Source organism: Bubalus bubalis, chromosome 4 (genome assembly GCF_019923935.1).
Source record: "Bubalus bubalis isolate 160015118507 breed Murrah chromosome 4, NDDB_SH_1, whole genome shotgun sequence".
NCBI lineage: Eukaryota > Metazoa > Chordata > Mammalia > Artiodactyla > Bovidae > Bubalus > Bubalus bubalis.
This window is the reverse complement of record NC_059160.1, coordinates 8,895,516-8,921,057: the sequence shown is the minus strand read 5'-3', so window position 1 is coordinate 8,921,057 and position 25,542 is coordinate 8,895,516. Positions and strand designations below refer to the sequence as shown.

The window sequence follows — 25,542 nt, the reverse complement described above, 5'->3', positions numbered from 1 at the left end:
GTTGGCAAAGTAATGTCTCTGCTTTTAAATATGCTATCTAGGTTGGTCATAACTTTCCTTCCAAGGAGTAAGCATCTTTTAATTTCATGGCTGCAGTCACCATCTGTAGTGATTTTGGAGCCCAGAAAAATAAAGTCTGACACTGTTTCCACTGTTTCCCCATCTATTTGCCATGAAGTGATGGGACTGGATGCCATGATCTTAGTTTTCTGAATGTTGAGCTTTAAGCCAACTTTTTCACTCTCCACTTTCACTTTCATCAAGAGGCTTTTTAGTTCCTCTTCACTTTCTGCCATAAGGGTGGTGTCATCTGCATATCTGAGGTTATTGATATTTCTCCCGGCAATCTTGATTCCAGCCTGTGTTTCTTCCAGTCCAGCGTTTCTCATGATGTACTCTGCATATAAGTTAGATAAGCAGGGTGACAATATACAGCCTTGATGAACTCCTTTTCCTATTTGGAACCAGTCTGTTGTTGGCTGAGTATGAACTGCTGGCCCACCTGTGCCCCTGTACGCCCTGACCCAGGCTGTGGATGGGGTTGGGAGGGAGGCCTAGGGAGCTTGGGGCAGCTGTCCACCTCCTAGAGCCCTATCTGGCTGACAACCCCTGGGTCAGCAAGGACCCACCTCTGTGCAGGGGCCTCTGGGCTCTGGCTGGGCTGGGCAGGGCCCAGGGACAGGGGGGGGGCAGAGCTGACAGTGCTGTGTGGAAGGCCCCTGTCAGGCCCCAGCTGCAGGCTCAGGACTGGAGATTAGCTCTCTACTGACAGGCCCCAGTTCTGGTCCTTCCACCCACCTGTTGTGGGACCCTGGGCCTCTGTTTCTCCAGTGATAAGATGGCATTAGTGATACCAGTTACTATATGGTTTTTTAAGGACAAAATGCTCCCATGTGTATAGAGAGCTTATCCTGGAGTCTTGTATGCAGTAGGTGGTCAACAGGTGCTACTCTAATGAAGAAGGTGCTTGGGAGCATTGGGGTTGGAGGGTGAGGGCGTCAGGACCTCTTCACAGAGGTTGCCTGTGGAAAATGCTCACCAGCAACACAGAGAACTGGGAAGGGTGGTCCTGGCAGACGGAGCAGAATTGCACATGCCAGGGTGGAGGAGAGGAGCTCTCCTGGGACTGTGTGTATCTGTATGTGCACATGTGGGGTTGTGTGCACGTTTCAGTGTGTAGATGCAGAGCACTGCCCGTCACGGGGAGGCGTGAGGTGAGCGTTCCACATCTTCTAGGGATTTACTAATAATGATAAGTGGCTAAAATTTATCATATGCTTTACACAAACTGTATCATAACAGTCTTAGGATGTTGGTACCATTGTGATGCCCACTTTACAGATGGGAAAACTGAGGCAGAGAGAGGTTGAGTAACCTGCCCAAGGCCACACAGCTGGCCAGCGCTTTATGCTCCCTTTCGCAACCTCCTTCCTTTCCTTTTACTGGGTAGGCATCTTAGCCACCCACTCTGTCTGCATAGGGGCATGAGGAAAGACACCTGCCCACATCCAAGGTCAAAGCAGAAAGTCCCCATGGGCTGAAGTAGTGGCCCCTTCTCTACCCCCAAGTTTGGTGTGCTCCAGACCTCTGAACGCCTTTCACTGTCAGGGTGAAGAGTTCTCGTGGTGCTGGGCCCTTTGCAGCCTGAGGGGGTGAGTCAGGGCAGGAAGGAGGAAGGTAGAGTGGTTAGTGCGGAGCATGGTGTCTGAGTTGCCCTGCCAGTGTTCAGAGCGTGGGCCTGTGTTAGTTAGCTGCAGGACCTGGGAAAAGAAACCTCTCTTGATTTGGACCCCTGTCCGCACAAGGGGGATGACACATGGAACCTCAACGTGGGATAGTCTGCAGTGCCAGATGCAGAGCAGGTGCCTGGCGAGCTGCTCCATCCCTGCCCCCTCGGAGGGAGGGTCCCAGTGTCGGGGCTACAGCATCCAGAGCAGTTAGACCAGGGTTTGTGCCTGGGATCTTGGCCATCTCTCAGACCTCGGTTTCTTGGTCCATAAGATGGGCCCCAGCCCTCACTCGCTAGGCTTTGGAGTAGCAAAGCATCTTCATGACACCTGCTCCTAGAAGGTGCCCAGTGAAGGTGCCAATACCGTACGTTGATCTTGGGTCTCATGTTGTCGTTTAGTCGCTAAGTTGTGTCTGACTCTTTTGCCACCCCATGGACTGTAGCCTGCTAAGCTCCTCTGTCCATGGGATTTTCTAGGCAAGAATCCTGGAGTGGGTGGCTGTTTCCTTCTCCAGGGGGTCTTCCAGACCCAGGGACTGAACCCACGTCTCCTGCATTGACAGGTGGATTCTTTACCACTGAGCCCCCGGGGAAGCTCGAGTGACTTCTCATACTCCAAATGTCATACTCTAGATCTATTGGCAGAGGGGCTGGGGTACCTGGAAACAAGGTTTGCATGAGAACCTCAGCACTTTCAATCTGTACGTGTGTTCAGTGGGGCTTGAGGCGCAGCTGAAGGGGGCTCTGACCCCAAGCAGGACCTTGAACTTCAGACTGTCTGTCCTTGGCACCCACCCAGCTCCCCCAGCTGCCCCATGGAAGAAAGGTCTGGCAGCCACCCGGGAAGGAAAGGAGGGAAGGAGGGAGGTGGGAGAGAAAAGAGAAGACAGTGAGCAGGGGCCCGATTTCCCCAGGGCTGCTGCCTTTCAGAAGAGATGGGGGTGGGCCGGAGAGCATCCGGACAGACCATCTGATGAGAGCCTGACTCGGAAACAGGAAGGAGCAGCCAGGACTGCGAGAGGAGAGATGCTTGGGGTGGGGCTGGGGTGAGGCAGCCCTCTCCTCCCCGCTTTGCCTCCGCACTGGGTCAAATTCCGCTTTACACATCAGGAGGGTGTGATTCCTGGACAGGACACCAGATCAAGGCAGAGAGCCACTGCGCGTGTGTTCACGCCTTCATCCGTTCATCCGGAGTAGCATCCGCTGTGGGGCCACGGAGCCAGGCCTTGGGGCAGACGTGGGGGTCATGGAGAAGGCTCTGATGCTGCCCCGACTCTGTAGGCAGATGCTCAAGCTGGGCAGCTATGGGCCTGGCAGCCAGGCTGAGGGGAGGGGATCCCGACACCGTACTTTGAGGAGGCTTCAGAGAGAAGCGGGCAAGAGACTTTGGAAGAGTGAGCGAGAGGACATCAGGAACCATGGTGGGGATGGGGACCCTCAGCAGGACAGGGCCGGGCACCCCTCTCCAGGGTGTGAGCTCTGACTGCCTTGGGGAGGAGCCAAGGCCTCCCCTGGGGTGGAGGGCACGGTGCTGCAGACCCCTTGTGCGGGCACTGCTTCTCGTCTCAGGAGTGGGCACTGAGGCCCCCCTTCAGTCCACAGGCCCCTCCCCTTGGGGCTGGGGCCAGCAGCTGTGTCCTCGGCCGCCCGGCCGTATGCTGCCTGGCCCGGCCTCCCGGGCACCCACTGTGCCTCTGATTAGTTGGCGCTGGCCGTGGCAGGAGCAGCACACGGCCTCTCCCAGCCTCTGCTGACCTGGGCAGACCAGGGAGAGAGGGGAGCCCCAGGGCCAGCCGCTGCCTCACGGCCCCTTGCCCCGGGCCTACTCCCGTCCTCCTGGCTGCGGGCTGAGCCCCTGGCAGAGGCTGGCATGAGCTCGGCTCTTCCTACTTGAGCTGCCCTGGCAGAGCGGCTGTGCTAATCTGGGCTGACAGCTCCTGTCTGCAGAGAGCACCCCAGACCTCCAGGGGAGAGGCCTGTCAGGAAGTGCACCCCCTTCGTCTCCTGGGCACCCTGCTGCCACCAGGGGCCCTTGTCTGGCTGACGCCCATCTTTCCTTAGAGCAGAGGGCCTGGTCCAGGGGCTCGCTGGCGAGAAAGGGGTGAAAAGGTTGAGCAGCTCCATCAGTTTGCCCACCTATCATCGTTTCCCCCAGCTCCTGGCATTTAAAATGTCAACTAGAGGGACTTCCCTGGTGGTCCAGTGGTTAAGACTCCATGTTTCCTATGCAGGGGGCGCGGGGTCGATTCCTGGTCTGGGAACTAACATCCTGCATGCCTCACAGTACGGCCAAAAAATTAAAAAATAAAATGCCATCTACAAACTGTTTCTACCCTGATGCCACCCACGTGATGCTCCAGGCCATACTTCTCCCTCTGAACCCCAGACCCTGAGATCTGATTTCACACAGGTATACACCAGGCACCCCCAATTCCACCTATCCTCGCAGACTCCCCTCTCCACTGAGGGCTGCTGTGTGCCTCTGGACTCAAGCCCCCAACCTTGGAGATGCCCCAGCTCCTCTATTCCACTCACACCCACATCCTACCCTTGACTCAACCTTTGGAATGCCTCTAGAACCCTGCCTCGATGTCCCTCTCTGCTGCCACATCATCTGAACCCAGCCAGATGTGTGTTATCAGGATGGCAGGTGCGTGAAGGCTGGGCCAGGCCAGGTGGCCTGAAGTGGAGCCGGTAGACTGAAGGCCCGGTCCCCACCCTGGAGAGTCCCTGGAGAGTGCCCAGTCCCAGCATCTGGCCTGGGCAACCTCAGCAGGGAGGGCACTGGGCAGGAGCCTGAGTCTCTCCTGGGCACCCCCTTGAAAGAAAGAAAGAAAGTGAAGTCGCTCAGTTGTGTCCAACTCTTTGAGACCCCATGGACTGTAGCCCACCAGGCTCCTCCATCCATGGAATTTCCCAGGCAAGAATACTGGAGTGGGTTGCCATTTTCTTCTCCAGGGGATCTTCCTGGCCCTGGAATCAAATCCACGTTTTCTGCATTGCAGGCAGATGCTTTACCGATGAGTCACCGGGGAAGCCCCTGCCTCTTCCTACCCTTAACCTGGAATGTGTGCTTCACAAGGGCAAGGGTTTGATCTGTTTTTGTGTGTGTGTTTTTAAACTGATATATCCCTAGAGTTTAAAACAGTGCCTGGCATGTAGTTGGCCCTCGCTCAACATTTGTAGTGAGAAGGCAATGGCATCCCACTCCAGTACTCTTGCCTGGAAAATCCCATGGGCTGAGGAGCCTGGTAGGCTGCAGTCCATGGGGTCTCGAAGAGTCGGACACGACTGAACGACTTCACTTTGACTTTTCACTTTCATGCATTGGAGAAGGAAATGGCAACCCACTCCAGTGTTCTTGCCCAGAGAATCCCAGGGACAGGGGAGCCTGGTGGGCTGCTGTCTCTGGGGTCACACAGAGTCGGACACAACTGAAGCGACTTAGCAGCAGCAGCAACATTTGTAGAACGGATCCATCCACCCAGCCCATCACTCCTACATTCATTCAGGCCGCCCCCCTCGGAGGGGTTACCCTGTACTGGGCCCCAGGCTGGATTGGGGGATGCAGAGCACCCAGGTGGGCTGTGCACTCCTGGTTTCTGGGGAGAGAGGAGGGCGGAGCTGTGATGAAGGGTGACAGTGTAATAAGTGGTGTGCTGGAGGGCGGACGGGGCTCTGACAGCTCATTGCAGGGGCACGAGCCCAGCCCTGGGATCCAGGAGAGGTGACCACACAGCAGAGGTCTGAAAACGGAGGAGAGATGGCCTCCTGAGCATGTGCGAGGGCCCGGCAGTGACCCAGAACCTGAGCTTCCCAGGGATTGGAAGTGGGTCAGTCTGGCTCCAGCATGGACCCTATCCTGCCTTGGCAAGTGAACTTGGCATTGCTCTCAGCAGCACAATAATAAAGGAACCCCCCTGGCAGAGAGTGGGGGGGGCGGTCAGTGGGGGGCAGGATGTGTGCACAGGTGGGGAGTGGGCGTGCTGGGCGTGTCTGCAGTCTGGTGGAGCAGCAGGTTCAGGCGTGGCATGGAGGACAGAGCGGGGTGAGGCTGGGGTGGCAGACTGGAGCCTGATGGTTGGGGGTCCTGCGATTGGGGGGTGGGATAAGGATTTATACTTTCCCCATTGGAATGGGAGGCTTTGACTTTGGGGGCACCCCCCGCTGAGGTGTTCTGGCCTTGGGGTCTTCCTGAGGCTGGACAGGAACCACTGTCTTCTTTTGTAGTTGAGGCCTCTGGGGCCCAGAGAGGGCCAGCTCTGCCTCAAGGCTGCCCAGCCAGAACTGGCCCCCAGATGTCCTGTCCTGAGTTGGTGCTTTGTCTGCTCATCAGAGAAAGGGCTACACTGGATGTTCTGAGGACTCTGGGGTCCTCTTCCATCTTAACTAGGGGAGCAGGGCCCCAAGCCACACTCATGGGTCACCTGCAGCCTGCCCTCATCAAGGCCCACCTGGTCTCCAAGGCTCAAGAGTCACAGAGACCAAAACCAGGTAATCTCATCCCGGGAGAGGAAAAGGGAGAGCCATAAGGGAGTGAGAGGCAGAAAGCCTTCTAAGTATCTGGGGGTGAGAATCAGAGAAGGCTGCCTGGAGGAGGAGGCGTTGGCTGAAGAGAGGTGTGGAAGATGAGCAGAAAAGATAGTCTGAGGTAGATGGTGATGGGTCTTAAGAGCAGTCTCTGCCTCTTTCTCTCCGCCTCTATTCTCTGTCTACAGTTCTCTCTCTGTTTCACTTTCTCTGTCTCTCTCTCCTGTAGCGGTTGCCAGGGGAATCAAGGCCATGGCGGAACCCTCCGACTTGCTTGAGCTAATTACTTGACTGTGGGCGTTGAAAGGAGGATTAGCTGGGTTCTCGTGAGGTCCTTCCTGGCTCCCTAATCCCGTGGCCCCTGTTCCCTGGCACGGAAGCGATGAACTTGCTCTGAGTCCCTAATTAGCTAATTATGCCCTGGATCTGTGGCCCTGGGACTCCCTGGGCCCCAGGGGGGCTGTGAAGTGAGCTGGGGTTCAGCTCAGCAGAGGGGAGGGAGGAGGGGAGGAGAGACCGGGCTGCCATTCAGGGAAGCCGGCGGCCAGGCAGGTTCTCAGGAGCCTTTCAGAATTTCAATGTCCTGGAGAACTGGGAAATGTAATTAATTGAGCAACAACAGCTGGGCCCGGGGGGAGTAGGCAGGAGCAGCCAGGCTGGGATGGTGCAGAGCGGCCTCCTGCAGGCCTCTCTGAGCCCACCGCTTCTCAGGGCTGCTGCCTGGCCCTCCATGTTTGCCTCCTGCCTCTGTCCTGTCCTCCAAGATTGTTACATCGGCTTTAAAGCCCAGAGCTGGTCAAGGGCTCAGCCTGCTTAGAAATCTCCCAAGTAGCCACCTAGCAGAGACCCCTGGATGCCCTCTCTGACCGGTCACACCTCTGTGCCTTTGCCACGGCTCCTGTCATCCTGCAGGGCCCAGCTCGAGTCAGTGCCTCCAGCGATGTGCCTAGAGCTCCCTTACTCCGCAGGCCTTGTCCCTTTCCCCAACACTGGGGTCCCCTGTCCCTCTGCTGGCAGGCTGCAAACTCTGCAAGGGGTGAAAAATGGGATTTGGGATTTCCCACGAGCCCAGCACTGTGCCTGGCATGCAACAGTTCTTGTAAATGTTTGATGAATGAATGAATGATGGGGGCACCAGAAAGGCCTGCGACTGACTGACTTGATGTTTGGATGGACTGCAAGCTGATTGCTCTGATTTCTCACTTCCCTCTTTCTGCACACCCCCTGTTGTGGGGGCGGATGTCAAGGGAGCGGGGTACTGAGCCCTTACTCACCCTGGCTTGCTCTCAATTGGAGAGCAGGAGCCTGCAAGGGAGCCCCACTGCCTTTCCCAAGAGGAGGCTGACCTAGTTTTGTGGGGTGGGAGGATGGGGGTGAGCATTAATTATTGATTGGAAATTGCTCCATACAGAGCTCGTGATGCAAATCCCAAATAATTATCCTCATTAATAACTACCTCAGCCATTGCCCCTGGAATAAATAAAAATCTGGACAGAGCCAGTCTTCTTGTCGCCATCCTTTCATCCTCCCCTCTCCAATATTCCACCCCTTCCCATGACTTTGCACGTTGTTCATTCACAAGCAGTCATTCAATAAATGTTGACTGTAAATGGCTGAGACTCTGCTCTGGGCCAGGACCTGCTGGGTTCTGGGAGTACTGAGGTGACTCAGACAGACCCTGTCCCCAGGAGCGTATAGCCCAGTGGAAAAAACAGGAGAGTAAATGGATAATTATATATTAGGGTTAGAAGATTAGATGTTGATGTAAATGGTGCCTCCAAGGTTGTGCAGTATGCAACCTGCACAACTGTACATGACAGCCTATGCTAGGTCAGAGGTGCTAAGGTGGCCCAGAACAGATGAGCGAGAGATAGGTTTAGAAGGGGTATGGGAAGTCACAGAGAGACTTCACAGAGAGAAGGCAGATCCTTAACTGAGCTATGGTGGCTGAATAAAGGTTTGCCAGGCACAAGAGAGGTGGAAGAGTGTTCTAGAAAGAGGGAACAGCATGAACAAAAAAAGCATGGAGGTGTGAAATCCCATAGTATCTTTGTGCATGTGTGCTTGCTAAGTCAATTCAGTTGTATCCGACTCTGTGTGACCCTATGGACTGCAGGCTGTCAGGCTCCTCATTCCATGGGATTCTCCAGGCAAGAACACTGGAGTAGATTGCCGAGTCGTCCTCCAGGGGATCTTCCCGACCCAGGGATCAAACCCGCGTCTCTTACGTCTACTGCATTGGTAGATGGGTTCTTTACCACTCGTGCCACCTGAGACCTAGGGTGTACCTGGGGACAGAGGGAGGGAGAGAGGAAGATGAGGCTAGAGAGGGTACACAGGAATCACAGGATCTTGGGTGGTGTACACTCAAGGGTGACCCACTAGCTCTTGACACTCTTTGGAGCCACAGACACTTATGTGGACCTTCTTCCCAGAAAAATTCATGGCATCATACTTGCATATTTTATAGCAATTTCATAAGGTTCAATGACCTCTCGTAGTCCTTCCAGTGACCTCCCCCCACCTGCCAGGGGTCCACAAACCCTGGTTGCTGAAGAGAATGCCATCTGTTTGTACACATAGTGATGACATGTTCCCATTTGTGTTCTAGAGTGGCTGTTACCAGGAATTGTCCCCTCTCTGTCCTGGGCTCTGCTTTCCCTGGGCTGGCTTCAATCCCAGACAGGCGCTATCCCTGGGAAGCAAGATGGCCCCAGCAACTCCAGGCTTCACTCCTCCCAACTTTAATCCCTGCAGTAAGAGAGCGTCTCTTTTCCTGTAATTCCATCAGAAGTCTCATTGCCAACTCTCATGGGTCCTAGGTAGAGTCACATACTCATCCTGGACCAATCACGGAGGCTAGGGAAACAGACTATGCTGATTGGCCAAGCCTGGGTCATGTGATCTCCATGTCAGCGCACGCAAACCATGGAACTGGAATGGAAGAGTGATGCTGTGTTCAGAGGACTGGGAAAGAGGGGCTGGGCAAAGCCACAGAGGTGGCCCACCTGTCTGGGACATGCATTCCCATGGGTTCTCCAGTGACTGGGGTGGCTGGATCTTCTTGAGGAGTCGGGAGGGAGTGGGTGAATGCAGACCATTACCGAAGCCATGACAGTGGATGACATCACCCAGACTTGAGAGAGCATGTGCTTTTCACAGCTAGGGGCTGAGCCCATGGGGAGAGAGGGCCTGGAGGGTGCAGATGGGTCAGCCCAGGCAGGCGGGGCAGAAGGGAAGGGTAGGGGAGACAGACATGAAGAGCGGTAAGTGTGTGGAGTGGTGCCAAAAGCTGAGCCTGTTCTCCACTTCCTCTGTGGGGTGGGAGCCCCAATGTTTGCTGAGACTTGGGTGTGGGCCCTGAGCTGGGGGATCTTTATAGAGTGGTTGCTGTCTTCTTGGGCCCCTCTGCTGAGGGGTCTTATCCTCCAAGAGGGGAAGGGACTGGTTCAAGGTCCCACAGGTCCCAGAGGCCAGCAGCGTGAGGATTTGAACCCTGTTCTCTCTTCATCAGGGGCTATGTGCTTTCCGCAGGCTTTCCCTACCTGCAGAGTTTTGGGATGTCAGACCTCCCCAGGAAGTGACTGACATGTTCTATTCCCCTCTCCATGCCTGCCTGAAGCCCCAAACAGGGCACTCCATCACCCTCCCTGGGGACGTCTATCTCCTCTCTCATTTCCCCGTTTTCTCCTCTGGTTGCCTCTGGCTTGGTTTGTTCATTGTAGCTATTTCTAAGGAAAGGAAAAGTCCTCTTCCTCTGGCATCAGGCCAGGTCTGGGTACCTTGGCTGGCCAAGGTTCTTCTCTAGGTGGTTCTGAGAACTCTTCCTGATTTCATCATGCAGTGGGGTGGGTCAGCAGGATGGTTTTGGTTGGTACTGATGTGTCCTGGCACGGTCAGGGGACCACTGACTGTTTCAGAGATAAAGGACACTCAGGACACATTTATTAGGGCACCAGTGCCCATCCTGGGTGGGTGCTGGGCATAGGGAGATGAGATAACCTCAGTCTCAGACCTCCGGGTACTTGGGGGCTATGAAAAGAGTGCTAACTTGGTGTCAGGACACCTGGTTTAAATCCAGACCCTGCTGCTTCCTATCTGTGCGAACTTGGGCAAGTAGCTTCAGTTCTATGAACCTCCAGTTGCCTTTTCTATAAAATAGGGATAATATTACCACCCTCATAGAGTTGTCATGGAGACTGAAGAGCTCGTATTTGTGCATTACCCCGAAAAGCATTTGGCACATTAAAAGTGCTCCGTAAATATCTGCTTATTCACCCGTGATCTAGTGGAAATATAGGGGGATGCAGAGCCATTTGCATGGCTTCTGGGAGAAGGGGTCTGGTGGCCACTGAGCAGGTTGAGGGCAATAAGGAGCCCCTGCCCACGTGTCCCACCTCTCCTCTCACCACCCCCTCTCTGTTCCTCTAACCCTGCTCTCTCTCTCTCCTCTCTGGGCCCTCTGCCCCTGTCTGCCAATCCCTCCACCCTTCCCTTGCCCAGGTATGCGGATCCTGGTGAACCTGCTCCTGGACACACTGCCTATGCTGGGGAATGTCCTCCTGCTCTGCTTCTTTGTCTTCTTCATCTTTGGCATCATCGGCGTGCAGCTCTGGGCTGGCCTGCTTCGCAACCGCTGCTTCCTGGAGGAGAACTTCACCATGTGAGTGCAGCCCCCCATCCCCTGCCCTGGGACTCCTGGCCGGCTTTACCTGGGGCATTGTTCATGCAGAATGTTTCCAGGCTAGGAAGATCTCCCCATTGAGCACCTGGTCCCCATCCTTATTCCCGGTGGAGCAGAGAGATTAAGGAATGTGCCCAGGTGAGTTAGTGGTAGGTCTCCCATGAATGGTTGGACACCAAAATGAGCGCAAAAGGCCTCTGAGCCCTCCAAACTGTTATCACAAAGTCCCAGTCCAAGATGGGCCCTTAGATGCTAATTCAGCTCCTACTGACTCTTACTTAACACATAGTTTTAACTTACTGGCTGAAAGTGAAAGTGTTAGTCGCTCAGTCGTGTCCGACTCTTTGCAACCCTATGATCTGTAGTCTGCCAGGCTCCTCTGTCTATGGGATTTCTCAGGCAAGAATACTGGAGCAGTTGCCATTCCCTTCTCCAGGGGATCTTCCAACCCAGGGATGGAACCCGGGTCTCCTGCATTACAGACAGATTCTGAGCCACCAGGGAAGCAGGAAGCAACTTACTTGGTAGTTGGGACCAAAAGAGTGGAAGCAGCAAACCAGAAGGAGTTTGGGTAGGAGGGGAAGACCCAAGCAGAAGTGATGACAGCAAGGGAAAACAAGACAGAAAACCTCAAAAGCAGACATGAAACCTGGCTGTCTAATTACAGCACAGACATTCCAATCGGTGACTCTGAGTCATCAGGGAAAGGTCAGCTTGCATTTGGCCCACGTGTGTCTAAAAGCAGTGGGGGTGGACAGCTCCCTAGAGAGAGGCTTGTCCAAAGCTATGTAAACAGAAATTGAGCTGTGGCTCTTGGAGAAGTTGGGTTGAGTCGTCAGAGAAATGGACCTCTGTAGCATCTCAGCGAGGAGGGGTAAGTAGCGCCTTTGAGTACACATACATGGCCATATGTAGTTGGACATGACTAAGCTTTCATTTCGTTTCACTAATATGCGTTAGTGCACTCCTGCTGTGTGCAGGCCCCAGGGACAGAGGTAGGAAAGCATTTTCATTCATCCTGTGACCTGACACGCTCACCGAAGCGGCGGCACTTGCGCAGCTCGGGGGAGGATGCAGCAGAAGGTGGAGTTCCAGCCCTTGTGGGTCAGGGCCCTGTTTGGGGGAGGGGAGCACACAGTGTCAGTCATTTGTAAGGGGTGGGCCCTGCTTCTCCTGGTCTGGCCTGCACAGATGGAGATGGGCAGGTGTGAGCTCTCAGCTTTGGGGGTTCAGGTCACATCCAGGCCCCTCTGCCCCCCATGGATCTTTTCCTAGTTCATCCCGAGGTGGCCCCCTCACATTCACCCAGCTCAACCCCAGTGTTACCTCCTCCTGGAGGCCTTCTCTCACCACCCCTTTCCCCCAGACATTATCCTGCTTGATTTTCTTGGCACTGTCTCTGTCTGAACCTGTCTCACTTGTGAGTTTATCTTCTGGGTTGTTGGGCATCTCTAGTCCAGTTCATTGACTTGGTTAGCAAGGATGACACGCTCCTGTGAGACACGGGTGGTGACGGTGGTGCTTGACTTTTGACCCCATGCGGAGACCCGGAAACTGAGACTGAGAGAGGAGAACCTTGCTCCAGGACCTCCAAAGCCTCCCGTGACCACCCCCCAGTGAGTGTGCACAAAGCATGCCCCAGGCACATAGGCCCCCAGGGAGACCCCAGATGGCCAGATGGAGGGTTCTTGATGAGCAAAGGTGATGTCACCCACCTAGGAAGTGGCAGGGCTCCGTCTCGTGTCCTCTGCAAAGCATCTGCTCCCTTCTGGCAGATTCTGTCTAGGCATTAATGCACATGCACGACTGTTTACACCCCAGACAGGTTTTAAAAATGGGAATTGCTCTGGCAATGTGTCTTGAGCGTGTCTTCCATCAGTGTTTCTTATTCCACAAATGAGCCACAGTTCAGTGAGCCAGCTTCTGTTGATGGACTTTGTGTGGCTACCAGGTTTCTGGTTTTATGTGGAAGCCTGCAGGGAGCACTGTGTATGCTTGCCATCTTTGTATGCCCTTGTGTGATCAATAACTAGACTCATAACTGCTAGTCGAAGTGTAAGGCACACCTCTGAGATACTGTGGGTTCAGTTCCAGACCACGGAAATAAAGTGAGTCATGCGATTTTTTGGTTTCCCAATGCATGTTAAGTTATGTTTACACCATCCTGTGGTCTGTTTTTTTTTTTTTTTTTAATATTTCTTTTTATTTATGTGGCTGCCCCAGGTTTTAGCTGCAGTATTCTGAATCTTCGATCTTTGTTGCGGCGTGTGAAATCTTTAGTTTCGGCACGCAAATTCTTAGTTGCAGCATGAGGGACCTACTTCCCTAACCAGGGATTGAACCCAGGCCCCCTGCATTGGGAGTGTGAACCACCAGGCAAGTCGTCTGGAGTCTGTTAATTGTGCAATAGTATATATAAAAGAACACGCCCCAACTGAAAATATTTTATTGCCAAAAAATGCTAGCCATCTCTGCTGAGCCTTCAGTGAGACTCATAGCAGTAACAACAAACATCATTGATCGCAGATCACCATAACAGACATAATAATAATGAAAGCTTGAAATAGTGCAAGAATTACCAGAATACGACACAGAGACACCAAAAGAGCAGATGCTGTGGGAACAGTGGTGTTGGTAGGCTTGTTTGAGGCAGGGTTGCCACAAACTTTCACTTTGTAAGAAGGGTAATAAAGCAAAGCTTAATAAAATGAGGTATGGGGGCTTCTCTGGTGGTCCGGTGGCTAAGACTCCACATGCCCAATGCAGGGGGCCTGGGGTTTGATCCCCAGTCAGGGAACTAGATTCCGCATGCTGCAAGTTTGCATACACCCCAACTAAAAAGATCCACATGCCACAACTAAGATCCAAGATCCCACGTGCTGCACCTAAGACCCAGTGCAGCCAAATAAGTAAATAAATATTTAAAAATAATAAAATGAGCTATGCCCTGTGTCCATTTAAAAAATATATTTTTTTAAATTTTTAAATTGAAAGATAATTACTTTACAGAATTGTGTTGGTCTCTGCCAAATATCAATATAAGTCAACCATAGATATACATATGTCTCCCTCCCTCTTGAACCTCTGTGTCCATTTTTTTATTTGCCTTTTTAGGTTAAGGTATAAATTACACTCAGTGCCAGGCACAGCTATTAGGTGCTGTGGGGGGCGGGGTGCTCAGTGAGGTTTTCCCTGGATTAAGCACCGGTATAAATCTACCCCGAGAAATTCACAGTGCCCAACAGGGCTCTATCCTGCCCCTTCCTCGTCACCCTCCTCCTCGCCCCAACATAGTCCCTATTCTGATCTCTTATCTCCATGGACTCCCTTTGCCTGTTTCTGAGGTTTCTTTAGATGAAATCCTACAGGCGGTTATCTTCTGTGTCTGCATCTTTGGCTCATGGTCCTGTGTCTCTGAGGTTCATCCAAGTTGCTGCATGTATCAGTAGCTCCTTTTTTATTGCTGCGAGGCTCCCACTGACTGAATACACCAGAACGTGTTGTGTTTTTCCATTCTCCTGTGGATGTGGGTGGTTTCTGGTTCTTTGGTTCAGTGACTCATGAATATTCTTGCCCATGTCTTTGGGTGGATATGGCCATTCCTTCTTTTGGGTAAATTCCCAGGAGTAGAATTGCCAGGTGAAGGGAGTGCCTGTGTTTACTGGCTTGTAAATTTTGTCAAGCCGTTTTCCAGGATGGTTGCACTGAATGTTCGCTAGCAAAGTCTAAGGAGTTCCAGTTGCCCCACATTCTATGGCAATGTTTGGAATTGTCAGTCCTTTAATTTTTACCATTCTAGTGAGAGTGCAGTGGCGCCTTATTGTGGTTTTAATTTGCAACTTAATTTGAATTTTCCTGATGGCTAGTGGTGATAGGCACTTTTCTGTGTGTTTATCAGCCATTGGTATATCTTCATATGAAGTGCCTGTATGGTTTTTGCCATTTTAAAATTGAATTGCTTTTATTTTTCTTATAAATTTGTAGCAGTTCTTTATATTCTGGATTTGAGTCCTTCAGTGGATATATATGTATTTATGACATATATCATATATTTGATTCCAGTTTGAATTTTATGTTTTCACTCTTTTCTCCCTCTTTAAAATTTTTCTTAATTTTGTTTTTTCTTCTTCCGTTTTTATTTCTTTTTAAAGGTTTTTTTGTACTTCTGTATTTTTTCTTTTCTAATTTTCTTTTTGCAGTTTTCACTTTCTTAATGGTATCATTTAATTGATAAACAGAAGCTCCCCAGTTATAATGAGGACCAGATTATCAATTACTTTTCTAGTATTATTTTTTGTATCCAGTTTAAGAAATCTTTTTCTCACCCAAGGTTATGAACTGTCCTCCAGTGTTTTCTTTTAGAAGCTTTCTTGTTTGTATCTCTCACATTTAGGTGTATATTCCATTTCAAGTCATTTTTAGTATGGCATGCGGTTGGGGTCAAGATTCATTTTTCATGTGGATGACCAGTTGTCCCAGCGCTGCTGCTGGAGAAGTCCATCCTTTCTCCATTGAATTGTCAGAGTGCCTTTATTACCATTGGGGGACCATATGTATTTGGGTCATATGTCTACATGTTAATTGTTGATGGATGTTGCCAAAGTGCCCTCTAGAAGGGTGGTGTCAATTTAAACTCCCACCACTAGCGTATGAGCATGTCTGTTTACACTCACCCTTCCCCACACTCAATATTATCAACCCTGAAGTGTTTGCTGTTTGGATGGATGTAAAGTGATCTCACTGTAATTTTTGTTTGCATATTCCTGTTATTAGTGAAGTGAGCATCTCTTCCTGTATGTTGGTCATTTTGGTTTCTTCTGTGAATTTTCCATTCTTTCGTCCTTTATTTCCCTAGTGGATTCTTTTTCTTATTGAGTTATAAGAGATTTTAATATGTTTTAGATGGTTATATTGTATTTGTTTTATGTGTTTCGAATACTTTATCACAGGGGATGGCAAACTCTGGCCTGTTTTTGTGAATAAAGTTTCGTTGGAACACAGCCCTGCCCACTTGTTTATCCGTTTTCTGTGATGGTTTTCATGTTACAGTGGCAGAGTTGTGTGGTTGGGACAGAGACCATGTGGTTTGCAGAAAGAAAAAAAAAAACTTACTATTTGTCTCTTTATGGAAAATGTTTGCCTACTTCTGCTTTATTGCAATTTGTTGTTTGTATACTATTATTTGTCTCAGAAATTTTGTATACACTCAATCTTGTCAACCTTTTTCTTTATAGATTTTGGATTTTATGTGTCTTATATAAGAAGGTCTTTCCTATCCTGAGTTAATAAAAATATTTCATATTTTCTTGTAAAGTTTTTGCGGTTATTTTTGTTGCACTTATGCTTTTTTATTCACCAGGATTTTCTTATTTAAAATTTTATGATATATTTTACTTAACCTAGTATGTCCAAAATGCTATTTTCAGTGTGCCATCAATACAAACAATTGAGGAGAAAATAGATGTTCTTTTTTCCTTTCAATACCATGTCTTCCATAAGTTTATTTTTGTATGTGGTGTGAGGTAGGGATCTAACTTTATTGTTTTCCAAATGGATAGCAGATGTCTTAACACCATTTATTGCCTAGTCCTTCTGTTCTCCATGGATCTGAAAAGGCTTCTCTGTAATATACCAAGTTCTCTTTTATGCCTGGGTTTGTGCCTGTGTTCTGTGGTGCTCCGCGAATCTTTCTGTTCCTGTGCAATCAGTTTAGTTCAGTTCAGTCGCTCAGTCGTGTCCGACTCTTTGCGACCCCATGAATTGCAGCACGCCAGGCCTCCCTATCCATCACCAAGTCCCGGAGTTCACTCAGAGTCACGTCCATCGAGTCAGTGATGCCATCCAGCCATCTCATCCTCTGTCGTCCACTTCTCCCCCTGCCCCCAATCCCTCCAGCATCAGAGTCTTTTCAATGAGTCAACTCTTCGCATGAGGTGGCCAGAGTACTGGAGTTTCAGCTTTAGCATCATTCCTTGCAAAGAAATCCCAGGGCTGATCTCCTTCAGAATGGACTGGTTGGATCTCCTTGCAGTCCAAGGGACTCTCAAGAGTCTTCTCCAACACCACAGTTCAAAAGCATCAATTCTTCGGCGCTCAGCTTTCTTCACAGTCCAACTCTCACATCCATACATGACCACTGGAAAAACCATAGCCTTGACTAGACGGACCTTTGTTGGCAAAGTAATGTCTCTGCTTTAGGTTGGTCATAACTTTCCTTCCAAGGAGTAAGCGTCTTTCAATTTTGTGGCTGCAGTCACCATCTGCAGTGATTTTGGAGCCCAGAAAAATAAAGTCTGACACTGTTTCCACTGTTTCTCCATCTATTTCCCATGAAGTGATGGGACCGGATGCCATGATCTTTGTTTTCTGAATGTTGAGCTTTAAGCCAACTTTTTCACTCTCCACTTTCACTTTCATCAAGAGGCTTTTGAGTTCCTCTTCACTTTCTGCCATAAGGGTGGTGTCATCTGCATACCACAGTGTATATTCTGACCTCTTGTAGGGCTGTACTCCACTCATCTTTATTCTTTTAAAAAATTGTCTAGACTAGTCTCCCATTTGTATAAACCCTAGAACCATCTGGCCAGGTTTCATAGACAAAAGCATGTTGGAATTTTGATTGGGATTGCCATGAGTCACAGATTAGCTCCACAGGATGGGCAGGGCAGGGATTGCCATCTCTGTTTTACAGATGAAGAAACTGAGATCCAGAGAGGGGAATTGACCAGCCTAAGGTCACATAGATGGGACAGGAAGGTATTTTACCTTGATTCGTTGAACCAGTAAAATTCAGTATTTGTACATTGAGCACCTGATCTGTGCTGACCAGACAGTATGCAGGCACTAGGGGTGCTGAGACCCAGTCCTCGCCCTGAAAGAGCTCCAGGTTCCCAGGGAAGTTGGGTGCATTTTCCCCAAGAGCAATAATGGGAGTTTGTGCAGGGCCTAAAGCTCCCTGAGGAGGGGGTACCCTGGAACATCCCTCAGTGAGGAGGTGGGAGTTTTTGTGACGATGCCAGAGGTGGAGAAAGGTGTCCCAGGCAGCAGGAACAGCACATATGAAGGCCTCGAAGGGATGACTGCTGGTGGTTCCAGTCCTGCCGTGCAGCGTGGTGGTGACCCCTCCCCTTCTCCTCTTTTCTGCACCTCTGTCACCCGTGCAGACAAGGGGACGTGGCTCTGCCCCCCTACTACCAGCCGGAGGAGGACGACGAGATGCCCTTCATCTGCTCCCTGTCGGGGGACAACGGCATCATGGGCTGCCATGAGATCCCTCCGCTCAAGGAGCAGGGCCGCGAGTGCTGCCTGTCCAAGGACGACGTCTACGACTTCGGGGCGGGCCGCCAGGACCTCAACGCCAGTGGGCTCTGCGTCAACTGGAACCGCTACTACAACGTGTGCCGCACGGGCAGCGCCAACCCCCACAAGGGCGCCATCAACTTTGACAACATCGGCTATGCCTGGATCGTCATTTTCCAGGTGAGGCCCTCGGGCTTGGCACCGGCCCCTGTGCTGGGGGCTGGAGGTGGGCAGGGGTGGGGGGAGCAGCTTCACCCAGCACTCTGTGCTAGGCGCTTGCCACCTGTGCCACTGAAGTCTGCCTGACCTGCCGGCACGACAAGCACTGTCATGCCCATGTTCCAGACAGAGCAACTGAGGTTTGGAGAAAGGACTGTAGGCCCTCGGGTGTATTGCCTGAAGTCTTATCTGTGCCTCACTTTTCTTATCTCTAAAATGGGGGTGGAACTTCCCTGGCAGTCCAGTGGTTAAGATTTTCACCTTCCCATGCAGGGGATGCAGGTTCATTCCCTGGTCGGGGAGCTAAGATTCCACATGGCTTGCAGCCAAAAAACTAAAACATAAAATGGAAGTAATATTACAACAGGCTCAATAAAGACTTTAAAAATAGTCCACATCAAAAAAAATTTTTTTAATTAAAAAAATGGGGGTTATAACAGCTCCCTCCCCCTGCTCCCCAACCTTGAGTGGCTGAGAAGAATAAACCAGACGATGTGAGCAGAGCCCAGCGTGCAGTGAGTGCTCGGTCAGGGTTACTTTTCTGCTGTGGTTGGAAGGAAGGATGGGGCAGGTGCAGAGTGTGGTGGCTGAGAAGCTGCTGAGAGGGCTGCTCTGCGAGCTTTGTTCTGGGGAGCATCAGAATCATAGAATTCAGAGCCGAAGGTGTGATGTGATCATAGCCCAGCATCTGTGTTTGGAGACCTTCCGGCCCCAAGAAGGGGAATTGCTCTGTGCAATTGCCCAGAAGCCAACAAGACCGCAGTGCTGGGGAGGATCCAGCGTTCGTCTTGCCCAAGACTGCTCTGCTTTTCCTCTCTGGGGAAGTGCATGGGGGACAGAGTCACACCAAGCTCAGCACAGCCACTGTCCCTGGCTCAGCCGAGCTGCGCCCCCAGCCCTGCCAGGCGGGCTCTGTTAATCCCATGCACTGAAAAAGCAGCTGAGGCTCAGAGAGTGAGTGGCCCAGGGGGTGAGCTGGAGTTGCAACCCAGACCCACTCCCGGCCACCTGCTTCCTCCAGTCCTTCTGCTTTGCTGTGGAAGACTGAAAGGTAGGGAGCTCTGGAGCGAGAGGGACCAGGTTAAAAGTCCCCGATCCACTCCTTGCTGGCTGTGTGACATTGGACAAGTGTCCTGATCCCTCTGGACCTCAGTTCCTCACCTGCATGTTGGGGATGAGGATGCCTGCCCAGTGGAGCCCTCGGGAGAAGTATGAGAGAGAACACATGTAGTGCCCTGGTGCGCTGGGGGACCTCTGTCTGGGGCACTCGTTTTGCTGCCTGCCTTTCCAGAGGCTCGGCCGTCTCAGCCTGTCTCTCCTGCTCTGTTCTGGCTGCAGGTGATCACTCTGGAAGGCTGGGTGGAGATCATGTACTATGTGATGGATGCTCACTCCTTCTACAACTTCATCTATTTTATCCTGCTCATCATAGTAAGTGTCAAGGGAGCTGGTGCTCTCCAGGCAAGCTCCAGGACCCACAGGCCAGGGGACCAGAGAGTCTTTGGGAGTCCCCAGGGAGACCCTCCGAGCCCACAGAGCTGAGTGGGAGAGAGCAGGAGGGGCAGTTTTTAAATGCACCCGAGCCACGGGTGATTGAAGGAGCTCGTTGGGGGTGGCTGCTGGAGGCATCCATCACTTCTGATTGCCTTCGTTTCTCATTTCTGGGCATTGAAGTCCACCCAGCACTCGAGTTTCTCTGCCTTGCAGTCTCTGGGAATACATTCTTTTATGACCATAGCAGGGATGCAGCCCCCAGACGAAGCTTCTCAAGAGCTCCAGCATCTCCCTTGTTTCCTGGGGCGGGAAGATGAGATGCTGTGAAACTGAAGCCTGGGGTGGCTTCCCAGGCAGGGTCTGGAGGGGAGACTGAGCCTGGGTGTGGGCTCCTGGAGCTCTTTGGAATTCTTGGAGGGACCCACACCTCTTGGGCATCTCTGCCTTGTGGGGGAGACTTGGAGGTGAAGGGGGGCTCTCTCTACCCCCAGAGAGGGCCCCTCTGCTGGCCAACCCCTCTACCCCCACCACAGTCTCCTCTAAGCTTAGAGCTCATCCACTCTGTCATGCCTGACAGTCTCAGCCACAACACAATCCTCAAATGTCAAGGTGATTCACTCCCAGGAAAGTCACTGCTGGCTCCCTGCTGTAGGGCTGGGTTGTCTGGCTCCCTAGTGTTAAGAGGGGGTGCGCTTGGCGCTGCACGCCCTCATGGGCTGCTGGGACTTTGACCTGGGGATTCAGGACAAACTAAGCTGAGACACACCCACTGCTGGCTTAGCTTCAGTGCCTTCCTGGGGGTGCTGGAATGCCTTCCTGGGGGTGCTGGAATGCCTTCCATAAGGAAACACTGCCGATAAAAGGAGACGATCCCAGGCTTTGTTCAGCATCCCTACCCATCCACTGGTTTGATCATTCCCCAGCACTTTCAGGGAAGCCTGCACTGTGCCAGGCCCCGAGTGCTGGGTATCGAGCAGTGGATCTGGCCTGCCCTGCCCTCTGGGAGCTCACAGTCTCACTGGGGAAAACAGGCTGCAGCAGGCAGGGACCAGCCGCATCTTAGGAGCTGCCGCAAAAGGAAGCCCAAGAGGCTAAGGGAGTCCGAAGGAGTCTTCTTGTCCAGCCTGGAGAAGGGATGGGGAAGTGAGAGGTTTCCTGGAGGAGGTGATACCGGAATCAAACCTTAAAAGCTGGAGGGGGAAGAGCCAGAGGAAGCGCCTTTCTGGGCAGGGGGCGCCTTGTAAAGACCTTGAACCCAGACAGAATCCTGCAGTGAGGTGGACTCTGAAGCACTGGGGTGGTGAGAGGAGCCTTGAGATCCAGCGAGAAGTGGCCAGATGCTTCATCTGCTTCTCCTGATGGAGTTAGGACTGGGTCTGGGGGTTTCACCTTTCAGCGTGATTCTGGGCAGGCCCCTTGGCTCCCAAGCTCATGGTGAAGTGGGGAACAGTGGTAACATCTGGTTCACGGGCCCCGGGAGGGTTAGAGGAGACAGGGCCTGCCGCCTGTGCAGCTCCTGGCACACAGTACTTGCTCAGTAAATGAGTCCTGCTGCTATTGTTGCTGCAATTATTGGGCCCTGGGTGGTGACCCCATCTCAGGGAAAAGGGTGGCTGGCGGGAGGCCGGGGTGCTGGGTTGGCCAGGTGCTAGAAAGAGGGTAGTGAGCAGCGCCTGAGAGACCATGCTGTCCTTTGACCCTCACAGCCCTGGCCAGGCCGGGTCACCTGCCCATTTCTCAGGTGTGGACCCTGACCTTCAGAGAGGTGAGGCGCTTGGCTTTCACCACGCAGCCAGTGAGGGTTCTCAGCCCTAAGACCCAGGTCCCCTGTGCTCCTTCTGGCTGGATAAGTCCTAAGCTCGTCTGAGCCTTCCATTTGACAGATGGGGAAAATGGAGGTCCAGAGGGAAATGGGGTGCTGTCTGGTCACCCAGGGACAGCGGCTGCAGAGGCAGGCTGGGCAGAGGCTGCCAAGTGTAAGCTCCCAGCGGGCGGGGTCCGTGCCCCTCACATGGGCCTCGGAGCCCATCTCCCGGAAATACAGAGAGTGAACGAATGAGGCATCTTCTTACTTTAGAAGCAGGGGATTTTCCCAGAGTCCTCTGGGCCAGGAAGCCCCCTACAACCCTCACACCTCATCTCCCGAACCCCAGCTCCCAGCTGTGCTGTCAGGGAGAGGAAGGAAGAGGGGATGAGTGACCGACTGTTGCCTGCAGGAACCTTCTGGTGGGCAACCTGAAGGAGGGTGCAACGCTGCCGCCTCTCTCACTGCAGCTGAGTCTGGTCCAAGGCTCAGCACGTGTCTGGGAGGAGCCTGACTCTGGAAACTGGGGCGGGAAGGGCTCTTCTGGCTCTGGGAGCCCCTGGAGTGGGGCCTGAGGACTTGAGGTAGCAGAATTCCTAGCCTTTCCCTACCACCTAATCTAAGCACACAAGGAAATTCTTTCTAATGTTTGGCAAAACTAATACAGTGTTTCAGGTTTAAAAATAAAATAAAATTAAAAAAAATAAAAATAAAAAAATAAAGCAAGCCTCTCTAGTGGGATCTGCAGGCCCAACTAGGGCCCAAGTCAAGGCCATAGCAAGGGCAGGGCTGGGGCGGGTTTCAGGGCTAGCAGAGCCTGCGGGGTCTCTGCCTCTCTCTCCTGCCTCAGTGTCAATGTCCCAGGTGGGAGGGCAGCTGTGGTCAGGAGCTAGGGGTCTGAAGCAGGTGGGCTTGGAAGCATGCTTCAGGGAAGCAGCCTTCTGGGGGGCTGCCCGGGCCACCCCTGTCCTGGGTCCCAGCCTCCTCTGGGAGCCAGGCCTCAGTGATCTTTTCCTGTTCCTATCTGTGCCCGTGCCTCTCCGTCTTTCTGGGCCCTCCACACCCTACCCCCTCCTCTCTCTCCCTGTCCCCCACTCGCCCCCATCTCCGTGCCTCCCACACCCCCCACCTCTGTTCTCTCTGAGCCTGTCTCACCCTCCCTCGGCGTCTCTCCTTGCCTTTCTCTCTGCATCCTGCTGTCTCTGGCCATCTCTCTGACTGCTTCATGTCTGGGATCTGCCCCACCCCTTCCCCTGGTCCTCTTTCTGCCTCTGCATCCCCTCTGCTTCTTGCCCTGCCGCCATCCCTCGTCTCCACCGCTCCCTCTCCCGCCCCGTCTCTCCTTCTCCCTCTCCCACTGTCCTGCGGCGCCCACCTGCCTCCACCCCCTCTCACCCCACCATCCCCTCTGTCCCTGTCCTCTCCTCCCATTGGTCACAGGTGGGCTCCTTCTTCATGATCAACCTGTGCCTCGTTGTCATAGCGACCCAGTTCTCGGAGACCAAGCAGCGGGAGCACCGGCTGATGCTGGAGCAGCGGCAGCGCTACCTGTCCTCCAGCACGGTGGCCAGCTATGCTGAGCCCGGCGACTGCTACGAGGAGATCTTCCAGTATATCTGCCACATTCTGCGCAAGGCCAAGCGCCGCGCCCTGGGCCTCTACCAGGCCCTGCGGAGCCGGCGCCAGGCCCCGGGGACGCCCGGCTCCGCCACGCCCGGGCCCCGCGCCAAGGAGCCCAGGCACTACAGTAAGTCGCGGGGCCTCCAGGGTGCTCCACCCAGGCCTGGTGTGTCTCCAGCTGGGAACTCAGAAGCAGCAGTTTGAAAATGTGGCCTGTCTCTCCAGCACAAGCAGAGGTGTCCATCTAGTTCAGAACCTGGGCCTTCCCCGGGAGCTGCAGTCCACACTCTCAGTTCCCTGTCTCCTTTCCCGACCACCTGCTGGGGCCTGGGCTGGCCTGGCCTAGCCCTGGACTTGAGGGGGCCTAGCCCCACCCTGGAGGAATTCCCTTCTGACCCCGTGTGTGCACAGGACTCAGGCTCTACCATGGGCTCCCTGCACAAAACAATGAACAGTTATCTGTCTTTTGTTGTTCCGCGGCTCAGTCGTGTGTGACTCTTTGCAACCCCGTGGACTGCAGGACATCAGGCTTCCCTGTCCTTCACTATCTCCTGGAGTTTGCTCAAAATCATGTCCTTTGAGTCAGTGATGCCCTCCAACCATCTCATCCTCTGTCATCCCCTTCTCCTCCTGAGCTCAATCTTTCCCAGCATAAGGGTCTTTCCATTGAGTCAGCTCTTTGCATCAGGTGGCCAAAGTACTGAAGCATCTGTCCCTAGTTTTCAGTTCAGTCACTCAGTCATGTCTGACTCTTTGCGACCCCATGGACTGCAGCATGCCAGGCCTCCCTGTCCATCACCAACTCCCGGAGCTTGCTCAAACTCATGTCCATGCAGTTTGCGATGCCATCCAACCATCTCATCCTCTGTCGTCCCCTTCTCCTCCTACCTTCAATCTTTCCAAGCATCAGGGTCTTTTCAAATGAGTCAGTTCTTCGAATCAGGTGGCCAAAGTATTGAAGTTTCAGCTTCAGCATCAGTACTTCCAATGAATATTCAGGACTGATTTCCTTTAGGATGGACTGGTTGGATCTCCTTGCAGTCCAAGGGACTCTCAAGGGTCTTCTCCAACACCACATTTCAAAAGCATCAATTCTTAGGCGTTCAGCTTTCTTTATAGTTTTCCTTAGTTTCCTTCATAGTTTTCCTTAGTTTTATGAAACTATAAAATCCCTTTCCGCTGCAGGCCATCCCCCCTCCCTGTCCCCGCCCATGGCTTCCTGCTGCTACCTGCCTGCCTGCTAGCACACCTGAGCAGGCATGTCGGGCACCTCACACACTGATCTGCTCCTGCATTGGGGCTGTTTCTCTTGCTCGACTGTAGATGGTCCCAGAGAGTTAGCCCCTTAGGCTTCAAAGGGTTTTCCATTCATTTTCTCATCGGTTCTAGAAAACAGTCTTAAGAAGGGAGCAGAGTAATATTGGCTCCCATGTTCAGATGGGACTACTAAGGTCTAGAGGGATGAAGGGAGTCACCCAAGGTCACACAGTGTGTTAGGGACATCAGAGTTACAGGCTCTGCCGCTCCCCGCCCCCCACCACCCAGGGGGACGTGAACCTCTCCGGTAAGAGGAGGTGAAGGAGCCACAGGAGGTGAGCCCCACCCCCGGCCCAGCCCTGACACCAAGTTGGTGCCAGTGAGGAAGGCAGCCGGCCTTAGGACTGCACCCCAGAGCAGCGGCAGCTGTGACCCTGGCCGGCCCGGCTCCTCTGCGGCCCTCCGGCCTCCATCCGTGGAGTGAGGATGAGGCCAGGCCCTGTGGAGTCAGCCACCCCAAGCCCCGCTCCTGCAGCTCTCATGTTCTGGGAATCTGAGATGCTCAGAGACAAGCTGGAGAATTCATCCTCAGGGTGGCCGCCCACCCGTCCCCAGGCGCCAGCCATCTAGGCGTGGTCTTGGAGGAGGCTCCAGGTGGCCCGTGGGCTGGCCCAGCACGTGGCCGGGGGAGCAGGGGTCTGGGCAAGGCTGGCACCCCGTGTTCCTGGATGATGTGGGGAGGGTGTTTACTGCTTGAGGACTTCCTGCTGCCGCCCACCACTCTCTCTGGAGAAATTGCGTGGAGAGAAGCCCTAGAAGGCTTCTGGAGGGAGGTCGTCCCCTGCCCTGGGCCTCCGTGCCTCCCCCAACTCCTCCCTTCCTTGGGAAACAAGCCTTAGCGGGGGC

General features: G+C 52.9%; 1 protein-coding gene across 1 annotated transcript in view; it reads left to right on the top strand.

The window, feature by feature from the left end:
* The window catches only part of LOC123465706 (voltage-dependent T-type calcium channel subunit alpha-1I-like), a 65,209-nt gene that overhangs the window by 26,147 nt on the left and 13,520 nt on the right, over positions 1 to 25,542 (top strand). The window contains exons 4-7 of the mRNA XM_045165500.1: positions 10,763 to 10,922; positions 18,107 to 18,422; positions 19,800 to 19,892; positions 23,200 to 23,506. Of these exons, the coding sequence (XP_045021435.1) occupies positions 10,763 to 10,922; positions 18,107 to 18,422; positions 19,800 to 19,892; positions 23,200 to 23,506 (876 nt within the window). The remainder of the gene's footprint in view (positions 1 to 10,762; positions 10,923 to 18,106; positions 18,423 to 19,799; positions 19,893 to 23,199; positions 23,507 to 25,542) is intronic.